The 11483-nt window shown below is 39.6% G+C and overlaps 1 protein-coding gene across 3 annotated transcripts; it reads left to right on the forward strand.

The window, feature by feature from the left end:
* Positions 1-1189: 1189 nt before the first annotated feature.
* Positions 1190-11411, forward strand: kars1 (lysyl-tRNA synthetase 1). Of its 3 annotated transcripts, none has more exons than XM_088077639.1 (15): positions 1190-1392; positions 2188-2355; positions 2609-2747; positions 2837-3002; positions 3104-3197; positions 4176-4362; positions 5907-6032; positions 6270-6389; positions 6494-6656; positions 7879-8052; positions 8297-8382; positions 8478-8563; positions 8651-8777; positions 8921-9064; positions 10738-11411. In XM_088077639.1, the coding sequence occupies exons 2-15, from the start codon at positions 2216-2218 to the stop codon at positions 10810-10812; spliced, it is 1827 nt and encodes a 608-aa protein (XP_087933765.1). In that variant the 5' UTR covers positions 1190-1392; positions 2188-2215; the 3' UTR covers positions 10813-11411. The 3 variants fall into 3 exon arrangements, with proteins under 3 accessions (XP_087933765.1, XP_042345019.1, XP_087933770.1); XM_088077644.1 differs by lacking the exon at positions 1190-1392 and adding an exon at positions 1647-1766; XM_042489085.2 differs by lacking the exon at positions 2188-2355 and having other exon boundaries at positions 1191-1392.
* Positions 11412-11483: the final 72 nt, after the last annotated feature.

Genomic DNA, 11483 nt, shown 5'->3' on the forward strand with positions numbered 1-11483 from the left:
AATGAGATTTTAAAAGACAGTTTTACCATTTTACAGGATAATATATTACTAGTTCTGGTGCAACACTGGGAAAGAGGTATTAAAATGTAATTGACTGAGATTGTAAACAAGCTGTAAACCAAATGATGAAAGTTGTGGCAACTGATGCATGAGATCATCACCTCAGCCTTCTGAACTCTGCTACAGTCGGCACACACAGTTTACGGTAGGCTGCCACACCTGTCCTCTTCATGACACATTCATGTATTTATTTCTTGTGTGAATTAAAATGAGCAGAATCACATTTCCATATATGACAGCTCTACACTATACCATACAAATAAGCAATAAATGAAAACTACTACTACTACTAGACTACTACTGTCTCCAAAAATGACACATGCAGCGCAACATACGTACTTCAGTACACTAATACTGCAACTGGTAGCAATAATAATGGCAATTTGTTAATTTCATTTATGATTATAGTTACATTTGCTAATGATTATTTTTGGACAGTTGTGCATTGTTATGTGTTGTAGAAAAGCAGTTTATATATTTATTTTTTTTCAGTTTATTTGACCATATAGGCTATAATATAGTTATTGCCTTGGAGTGGCTGTGTGTAGAAAAGAGATCTTAAAATTAATTTTTAGTTAAGACAGAGTCAGTCGGCTATCTATATTTTCATTTAATACCTCCATTATTCAGGGATTCAATTGGTTTCATGTGTTAAACTAAATGACTAGCATTAAATTTTCAAGTGGGATTTTGAAAACCTATTTGAGAGTTGATTGAGTTATAGAGCTGAGTTGAGAATTAAAAGCTTAAAATATATCACATAATTAAATGTTTTATGGTGTATTTGTGTAGAATATAGACACATAACAGTAAAGTGGTCTGTTTTACATTATGCTATAGTTAACCCTTCAAACCCTGGGTTAATTAAGCCAGCTGAATTGAATTGAATTTAAAGTTATGACTAACACATAGTAGGCTATGTATTTTGAATTTAACTGTCATATTTGATGGTCCTTGGGGATAAATGGCGTTTTTAGTAACTCTCTGACTCCTCCCGTAGTGTCCATAGACATGTGTCTACTATCAGGACACATGTCCCTCCCTCCCTGCTACTACTATATAAAGAGCGTGTTGTTTTCTTGGTAGTTAAAAAAGTTGCAGCCTTCGTTTTCGTGCTCTTATTTTAAACGGGTGTTACTCAAACTCTGCGGTGGGCTGTTTCACTTCATTATTTCCCTTTGTTTACGGTGCTCTGAATTCCGACAGATATCTAAACGCGCCATCCGGATTCTCGCGTTTTTGCGGCGCGTGCGCGGCAGCTGATCTTTCTGAACGCAGTATCTACAACATGGCTGACGTAACAGCGGTGGACGGAGAGAAACTCAGCAAAAAGTGAGCTTATTCCTTTCTCCTGTCGCATTTTAACCGCTCCCGACTGTTCACGCGGTGTTACTTTCCTCAAATACTGTGTAGTTTTAGGAGTTATCGCCGTTTCAATGAGCCTGTGCACTACTACTAGACGTTGCATCCCGTCTGAGGATGATATCGAAGTGAGGAGCCCATATGGACGCATACCACGAGCCTACATATCCCAGAATTCAGTTCGTGTATGTTACTGGTAGTTGTAGTCTTTGACGTGGGCTGAAGCCATTCGTGATTACGCCTTTCACTTCTTAGCAAAACTACAAGATCCATAACAACAGTTGGAGAAATGTCCTCCGCACATTGAAATCGTGTGGTCTCCTTTACTTGTGACAAATTGTCAGGTTTCTGTATGATATGTTAAAATTTTGGCGTTTTATTCAAGCAGAGTAGTTTATAATTTGTTTTTCTAGGGGTGTAAATGCGTCTTAGCAGAGATTAATAGCGAATAGTAGCAGCGTTGTCCTTCGTTTGCGTTGACTTCCATTACTTGCTAGCGGTAACGTTATGTTGTCATTTGGCACACCCCTTGATAACAAAAAGTAAAAGTAAACCTAATCTGGTGTTTAATCATCAACAAGTTTAACTTTGATTTTCTAGTATGTTTACGATAATTTCAGGATGTGTGCTCATATGAGGGTCTTGGTGCAGACTTGTGGAGTTATATCTCCCAACAGTATTTAATTTTGTTTAGTGGACCAAAGACAGCCTTTGCTGTACACGCTGTAAGCTACACTGTCTTTGTATATATGTCTATTTTCTCAGGTCTGTCTGCTGACTGTGGTAGCTCAGCATGCTGTGCCTGATCAGGGCAGCCAGGCAGCAGCTGTGCCAAGCCTTTGGGGTCAGGGGACAGTGGTTAAAATGTTCCCTCCCATGTACAGCTGCAGTCCCAGCTCAAATTTACGGGATCCGCTGGAGAGGTGACAAAAGGTTGGTGGCTTTTCCATTCCAATGAGAAAAACAACCAACCTTTTGTCATCAGAGAAAATCTGGTCCCCTTTCCCTCTCTGCATGAGTGCTTGTCTTTGTGTTTATTGAGGAAATCATATATTTGTGTTACATTTTGTTGCACAGTTTGAACATCCTTGCAATTTCAGTTGTAGTTGCATCATTGCCAGCAAAATTTTATATCTAACCTAAGACTCATCTTGCATGGCTTGTTTTCCCTTTTTTTTTTAATCAGTGAGCTGAAGAGACGAATGAAAGCCGACAAGAAGGCGGCCGAAAAAGAAGCCAAGCTCAAAGAACAAGTGGTGCAAAAGAAGGAAAGCAACGACCAAGGAGAGCAAAATGCATTGGATGAGGACACGCTTGACCCAAATGTGAGATTTTTATGATCATACTGTTTACTCATAAACATTTTAAATAAACCATTTTTATAAATGCAATCATCTGTTCCCCTCTTACACAGCAATACTACAAGATCCGTACCCAGGCCATCCAGGAACTGAAGGGCACAGTGGAGGACCCGTACCCTCACAAGTATCATGTAGACTTGTCACTCACAGAGTTCATTGAGAAATACAGTGATCTACAGCCTGGAGATCAGCTGACTGATATTGTTCTCAATGTATCAGGTACCATGAACGTTTTATGATCTTAAATGAATTTTTCCATTTTTTATGTGCAGTGTAATCCAGCGGTAGATCTCTCCTTGAACTTGATTTATGTTTAACAGGCCGTGTCCATGCCAAGAGGGCTTCTGGTGCCAAGTTGATTTTCTATGACCTGAGAGGCGAAGGCGTCAAGTTGCAAGTCATGGCGAACTCAAGGTACAGAATTATAGCCATGGTCAAAAAACAAAATTTATACTGATATTTAGAGGCACCATGACTATAAACAGATATAGATTCAGATAGATTGCAACATTTTTTGAGCATATCATTCAGCCCTAATAATTTTACTTGGTGTGACGCAGTAAAAGAGGGTGTTGAGGAGGATTAGTCAAACTTGTTTGAGTTCTTGGGAAGTTTTATGATGTCACACACTGAGTTAATGCTGGTTACTGCAGAAAATGTCCATACTGGTAATGGTTGAATTCACTGGCCACTTGCAGCCCAAAAACACAGACTGCGAATTATACAGAACCACTCTACTCATCATCAAGATCACCTGATTATGTGCTAGTTTCCAATAGATATCACATTTTTGTGTTGTGAAATGTCATTCAGTATATCATCACACTTATTTTGTTTTTCTTCTTGTGGATACTGAAAGAGGAACTACGCTCAGTTTCAAAATTCATACATGTTATCATTGTGGTCTAAGTCAGTCAAAACATTAGTTTACTCTCTCCCAAAACCAAACAGCAGAGCGCAAAAGCTCAAATTTGTGATGTCTTGGGATATAATGTCTGGAACTGCTCCATAGAAAGTGAATGGTGAAATATGTTATAAATGATACTGAGAGCACCCAGGGAAACGTTCTGAGTATATGAGTACAATTTCTGTTCCATATCTGAGAACTCTGCAATAAAAATAGCTCATTTGGGTGTAAAACAGAAAACAAACATTCTGTGGGTCCACAAAATCAGGCTCACATTCATTGTCTATGGAGCAGCTCCAGACTTCATACTCTTTGACAGTGCAAGTTTGAGACTTACTTCTCTGGTTTCTGGCTTTGCAAGGGAGTAGCTCCTCTTCACAGATATTCATTGAGTTTTTCTCAGCTATGGAGTTCTCAATTTAGAGGGACTTCCTCTTTAAGAGTGCAGGGAGTTCATTTCTGTGTAACCTCTCTTACTCTGTCAGGAACTACAAGTCCGAGGATGCCTTTGTGGCCATCAACAACAAACTGCGTCGTGGTGATATTATCGGTGTTCGCGGTAACCCGGGGAAAACCAAAAAGGGGGAGCTGAGCATCATTCCCATCGAGATGACACTTCTTTCACCATGTTTGCACATGTTGCCCCACCTCCACTTTGGCCTCAAAGATAAGGTAATGCCCAATGTGATTAGAAACTCTGAGTCAATGAGAGATGCCATACAATTTTGTCGACTTTCTTTAAAAGAAACTAAACCACGTTTCTGCAAATACAACAATTAGGTGTGAAAGTGAAAGTAGACTGCATAAAGCAGAGGCATCCGTTCTACATCTCATCATTTTCTTTGCATTTAGGGCAGTGATGAATTATTTCTGAAGCATTTAAGTCTGAGTTGTCAAACACAGGTCTAACTAATGACATTAATGATCACTGCATATTACGCGTATCAATGACACGTAAGTGCCACGGCTGTGGTATAGAGGGGCAGCAAAGACGGGACTTTTTTTAATGACACTACCTTCTCACCATCATTGAGAAACAAATAAACGCGAATGAAACAAAAGCATAGTGGGGCTGTAATATGTGGAGGAAAACACTGTTATGTTGGTTTTCTCCTGTTGGACAGTCGGACTTAATACCTATCTTTATCTTCTGTAGTCGATTGCACTGCACCTCTGTGTAGAGAGTGTAGCACTGTCTATAGTTGCGTTTTCTTTCCACCGAATACATGATAGATGATGACTGCTGCTAACAAAGGAGCAGTATGTGAGCTGACTTTCACATGCAGTGACATCCTTTATATCTGTCCCACTTGTATGGCGTACTGGCACACCTAAAATGGAATAGAGTTATAGAAATGAATGTAAGAAGATGCATTTATGTTTTTCCTGCTATGATAAGTCAAAGTTTGATCTCTCAATAAGTAGATAGAAAGAGCTAGAGAGATTTTATTGCTTACCTCAGTGGAAATCGGTCTTTGGCTTCACTTGGACACAGAAAAGTGGCATACAAAAACATAAAACAATACAACAATAAAAAAAACACACAAAAGAACAGTATACAAAATGCAATGGTGCAAACAGGCAGGTAGGAGCAATACATTATATAAAATATAAATGGATAATAAAATAGAGCACGTCTTACAAAATAGTAGTTTTCCTCAATACAGTTATTCAGTGTTCTTGGCCTGAATGGCAAATGGAATAGAGGACTTTCTATAAATGTTACGCCCGGGCTCGGGACCCTTAATCGGCGGCCAGATGGGAGCAGCTCAAACTCAGCCTTGCTGCAAACTGCACTGTCACATATATTGCTGAGTTGTTTCTGTGACTTGCCAATTTCTACCCTGTAATGTTGACAGTCTTGTTTTTGCTCGTGCATAAAGGGAAGATTCCAGTTTATCTGGTACAATGTTCCCTGAACGATTGTTGTCTTTTCAGAAATAGATAAGGACACAGGATTCTAATTTCTCCTCTAACCAGCTTAATGATAAGCAAAGGTGATTTTGATTTTGTTAAAATCCCTTCTCCTCTCTTTAAATTAGTGTTTTGTTTGTTTTTTTTCCTTCAGAAATCAGTCAGCCCCGGTTGCAGTGTCACAAAAGTGTAAAAGTCACACTAATCTTACTGTGAATTTGCTCTCAGTAGTCTGGGGTTATGGAAAGAAGACAAATTGACCCATTGTTTTTTCTTATGACTGTGTAATTTTTCTCTCAAAGGAAACCCGATTCCGCCAGCGCTACTTGGATCTGATCCTCAATGACTACGTAAGGCAAAAGTTTATAACCCGAGCAAAAATCATCACATACCTGCGCAGCTTCCTGGACCAGCTGGGATTTTTGGAGGTAAAAAATTGTATTTTGACCATATTGAGACATAAAAGTTGACATTGTTACACAATAAATCAGTTGAAGTCTTAGCCTGAGTGGAAAAGAGGTTGTTTACACAAAGTTATATGTGAATTGGTATAAAATTGTGATTTTGTAGTGCTGTAATAGTTTGTAAATTTGTTCCACATTTGAGGCAGTTAGAATTAGTCAGTGTAAGCTAGCTTTGTTGATTCATGTTTGTTGTTACTTTAGATTGAGACACCAATGATGAACATTATTCCTGGTGGAGCAGTGGCCCGTCCGTTTGTTACTTACCACAACGAGCTGGATATGAACCTGTACATGAGGATCGCGCCTGAGCTTTACCACAAGGTAATGTGCAGCCTTCTATGACAAATTCAAATGGGGCGTGTGAATATTTTGTACATTTGTCAAATGCTGAAAAATTAACCCTGTACATCATATCGCTTTCACAGATGCTTGTGGTTGGTGGACTAGACAGAGTGTATGAGATCGGCCGTCAGTTCAGGAATGAAGGCATCGATCTTACTCACAATCCAGAGTTCACCACCTGTGAATTTTACATGGCATATGCAGATTACCATGACTTGATGGAAATCACAGAGAAATTACTCTCAGGTGAGTGAAAACAGCATGAGAAATAGTTTATAGGAAGCTTGCTAACTTGTCAAGCAAAAAGCTTTTGGCAGTTTTTTAAAGAAGATACAGTTTGCTCCAGCGTGCCCTTTAAAATTCTGTTAGTCAGTTGTAACTGACAGCCCTGTCCTGTAAACCGCCACGCTTTTTAGTGTTCCATATAACATATGTGTCTGGCAGCGTATTTAAAAACATAAAAATGGCATAATGTCATAATAATCCTTTGCCATCCCTTTTTTATGGCTGCTGATTTTGTCCTCTGCTCGGAGCTCCCAGAACCTGTTGTTCCCATTTTGCGGCTTCTGTTCTTCTTTTTTTATTTTACTGCTGCTAGCTCCTTTTTAAATCTGCCAGTGATTCGTTGCACACATAGTATAATATCACAAAATGACACACTTTCCCTGTCCTGTCAGCTCACACTTTTTATACAGAGTTACTACCTCTGCCGCTGGCGTAGGACCTGAGTCCACATAGCATTTGGCTTTGGAAGAAAAGCGGTGGCAGGGCACTGCGGGGGAGCACTTCATCCCAGCGCTCCATGAAAAAGCACTCCCAGTACTTTCTTTAATAATGTGCTGCCTTAGTTTTTTGTTTCTATGACAACAATATCTTGACATTAACATTAGCAATCTAGCATTTTTACAGTGGTAAAAGCACAACGCTCACAAGCAACATCCAGGGTTCGCTGGCTGATGTGCTCCCACAAATGGGCTTTCTGTCTTTGTTGGAGCAGTCGTCTAGCTAAAGGATCGGCAGCGACATCACCAACACCTTGATGAAAAGTTTAAACATTTTCAACCCAAAGCACTGGGAGCAGACTAACAGAAAAGCTGGAGCACAAGACACTGGACTTTTGCTCTGTCATTAGGAAAAGTTGGAATAGCCAGCCCTGAGAAAAAAACTGCCATGTGGACACAGGCCTTTAAATGCAAGAAAATGTGATCCCCCATTCGGTGATTGGACCTTTTAAAGAGGATGTGAGATGGAATAACAGTGCTACATTGTCGCCTTGAACAGGCAATGCAAAAGGAGCTCATGTCACTAAGTATGGCACTATTACAACAGGGATTTATTCTATATTTAAATATATGAATTGGCCAGAGCACCATTTTTTCTCAGTGCCTTCTCAGTTGAGTCATTTAGACGCTTTGGGACAAACAGGAAAACTGTTCTCCTTAACAAAGTAGTTCCCTCTTTGCTTCAGGGATGGTGAAGCACATCACTGGAGGATACAAGGTCACTTACCACCCTGATGGTCCGGAGGGACAGGCCTATGAGATTGACTTCACACCGCCATTCAGAAGAGTGAGCATGACACACGACCTCGAGAAGATCATGGGGGTGAAGTTCCCTCCTACTGACAGCTACGACAGCGATGGTGAGAATCACATGCAACGTAGAGATCGATTTTTCTTTGTGGCAATATTTGTAGCCTTTTTATCTCCATTAAGAAAGACTGTGACATTCTCTTTATCGCTCTCACTTTTTCTTTTACAAATGTTTTTTATTTTCCTTTTAATGTCATTATTTCATTTCTGTTATATGTATTATATTGCAGTTCATTAATAATTTAGTGATTTCTGATTTCTCTTCGCATTTCTTTTTCACCCTTTTGTCTTCAGAGACACGTAAATTCTTTGACGACCTGTGTGTGCAGAAAGGAGTTGAATGTCCTCCACCCAGAACCACTGCCCGCCTCCTTGACAAGGTGCTTTACTGATTAACATCACCATCCTTTTTTTGCTTTCTCTACATTTTTTTTCTACTATGAGCTCTTAACTAATTACATTTCTCCTCTCACAGATGGTTGGAGATTTCCTTGAGGTCACTTGTATCAGCCCCACATTCATCTGTGACCACCCTCAAATCATGAGTCCCTTAGCAAAATGGTAAGAAACGCTTTGTTTCAGCCTCATATTTATCCTTTAAAAAAGTGACGCTCAAGGTTCAAACTGACATTTCTTCACCTGTGACAGGCACAGATCACAGAAAGGTCTAACCGAGCGTTTTGAGCTCTTTGTGATGAAGAAGGAAATCTGCAATGCTTACACCGAGTTGAATGATCCAATTCGACAGAGGCAGCTTTTTGAACAGCAAGCCAAGGTGTGTATATATGCATAAACAGATATTTCTTTATCCTACACTGGTACGTAGTCCCATTTTTCTAAAGGCTCATGCTCCTTACTGGTGCAGTGTGAGCATGCACATTAGTGCATGTTAATTTGATTTGATTTTTTTTTTCCCAGGCCAAAGCTGAGGGTGATGATGAAGCCATGTTTGTTGACGACAACTTCTGCACAGCCCTAGAATATGGACTTCCACCGACCGCTGGCTGGGGGATGGGCATCGATCGTCTCACTATGTTCCTCACTGACTCCAACAACATCAAGGTAAAGCTTTCAGAGTTATACTAAGTAGGATTTACCACAAAAAACAATATATAGACACATGCAGATGTAATTCCTCTCAGGCACCACATATGACTGATTTGAAGTGTGTGGTGGAATATTTATCCGCAAAGACCCTGCCCTCTGCCTCTGGGTGCAGCGAGCAGATGAAGTGGAGACTTTATATAAAGTTCATGACCAGGTGCCGGATCTTAAGCCGCACGCTTTCAAGAGGAAGCTCTGGAATTTAAGGACACGGTGCTGAAAAAAAATTTCAAATACAGTGAACAAGAGTGAATCTAGGGTTTGCTTTCTCTTTCACTGGTAATGCTGTTTACACATGGTAACCAACAATTCCTGCATAGTACCTTTAAAGAAGCATTTCGCTGATATGTAGTTGGTCCTCACATAAAACTAGGCTATCTCTGCGTTACAAAGATGCAAATATTTTTTAAAGTGGTGCTACATGACCAGAGAAAACAAAGAAAAATTATGTTTTTGCTCAAGAGGTAGAAAACTACAGCTACTAGAATTCTACATTATGGCTGGTGGGTGTCCTAATGTCGAATGATTTATATAAAACAATGGAGGCCGACCGGATTTCGTTTTATAGTTAAAGAGTAAGCTAAAACATGTTTCTGAAAACATTTGAGGCGAGAAATATCCTATCAATAACACAATCTTTGTTTATATTTGATCAGCGCTGCCTAGTTTTACTGTTCGATCTCCATTTTTTCAGCCTCGGATTTAAAAGCCATGCTTTCTCCTCAAAACTATCACATCCACTTTTTGTGTATTTTTTAACAGGCGCGACAATCGTGTGTCGGCTGGTATTGATTTCACCTTGTGGGCCACTGTGTCATTGCCTCTTTTTGTGTTTTTATATCACATCACTTGAAAGCAACATTAAAAGTAAAAAGCCAAAGTCATCTTTATTGTCAATTCTGACATGTTTGTTAGACATACAGGAATTAAAATTGTGTTTCTCTCCATACCCATGGTGCAAACAGTAAAAGGACAAAAAGAAAATAGAAAAACAAGGACATAAAAAACATAAATTAACGTGTGCAATATGGTGCAGTGTGGTGTTTGCAAAAAGAAGAAGGGCAGGTTGTATGTATGAGGTAATGCGTGATACACAATACAGCAGCAGAAACAGGTTTTAGAGTGCAAACAGTTTGTAGTGCAATTACAAAACAAAAGGTAGCAGCATTAACCTGTGCTGCGAGAGCTACGATAGGGCAAATACACTTTTAACAGTGGGTCAAAAAGAACAAGAAAGTAAAACTAACTTGAATATTTTCTTTCCTAAATCAATGAATCACAAAATCGTATCGTAGAAGGACCTATTCAAAGTAATATGTTGCAGCAAAATAAAATCAGAAGTTCAGCTCGTTGCCGCTCATGCATATGAAACCACGTCATCCTCCCTCAGCTGATTATCCTTTCAACAGGACTTTAAGCTTTGCTCAGAATGAAATACAAATACAACAGATCACAAGATCAAAGACACACAAGGAACAATGGGTTAAGAATGACATCATCAAGAAATCAGATTTCTTGCACAGTATGCACACACACACACGAGCTGCCAAAATCCGTCAGGCCGAGTGACCTTCTTTTGTGTACACGTTTTAAGAGGAGAAGTGTCAGCTGACAGTTTTGTTCTTTCACAGGAGGTGCTGCTCTTCCCAGCCATGAAGCCTGACGATAATAAGACATCAGCGCCCACGGAGGGCACCTCCGTCTAATGACATGACCTCTGACCTCTCCTGCTATCCGATCTGTGCAGGAGTCGGTTTGGAGAAGGAGCCTTTACCTCACTGTGGTCATCAGTGGAGCCTGAAAGTTTTCTGTTTTATCAATGTTAGTCTGTCAAAGGTTTGATCTATCGTTAAGGGAAATCGTCTTCTCAGTAACATGGTTGACTGGTTAACGAATGCTTCTTTTTTCCTTTCTTTTTTTTTTTTGTATTTCTCACACTTTTGCAATCATCTTTGCTGCATCCTCCTTCTGAGATTGCAAGGAGACATTTTAATCCTCATTGTCATCCAAACTGTAAATGGATGATATGATCAGGAAGTCATGAGTGACCTGCTGTATGCAAACTTGGATATTAATATTTTATTATACTTTGAGATACTTAAAGGGGTGCTTGGTTCTGGCTACCAAATACAGAGTAGACGCACCACATTACAAAGCACAAGCACCTTTTTTTAAGTGTTCTCAGTATATTCATCTGTTTTTACCTGGTCTGCTTGTATTCCTTGTCTGAGGCTTCACAAATTCAATGTTCCTCTGCCAAGAAGTTCCAACATGGGTGTGTCTGAATAAAATGCAAATGAGTCAACATTGTTTTCTCACTTGTGATGTCTGTGGTCTGTTTTCAGAACAAAATTCAACATATTTTATGGGCCTAATA

This window comes from Plectropomus leopardus, chromosome 1 (genome assembly GCF_026936395.1).
Source record: "Plectropomus leopardus strain MGB_pleo_1.0 chromosome 1, ASM2693639v1, whole genome shotgun sequence".
In the NCBI taxonomy this organism is placed as follows: domain Eukaryota; kingdom Metazoa; phylum Chordata; class Actinopteri; order Perciformes; family Serranidae; genus Plectropomus; species Plectropomus leopardus.

Bases quoted from the DNA above. Each gene is read 5' to 3' on its own strand.
- kars1 (XM_088077639.1), top strand. From the start codon at position 2,216: ATGCTGTGCCTGATCAGGGCAGCCAGGCAGCAGCTGTGCCAAGCCTTT. The intron at 6,657-7,878 runs GTGAGTGAAAAC...TCTTTGCTTCAG, and splicing joins CACAGAGAAATTACTCTCAG to GGATGGTGAAGCACATCACT. The intron at 8,383-8,477 runs GTGCTTTACTGA...CTCCTCTCACAG, and splicing joins CTGCCCGCCTCCTTGACAAG to ATGGTTGGAGATTTCCTTGA.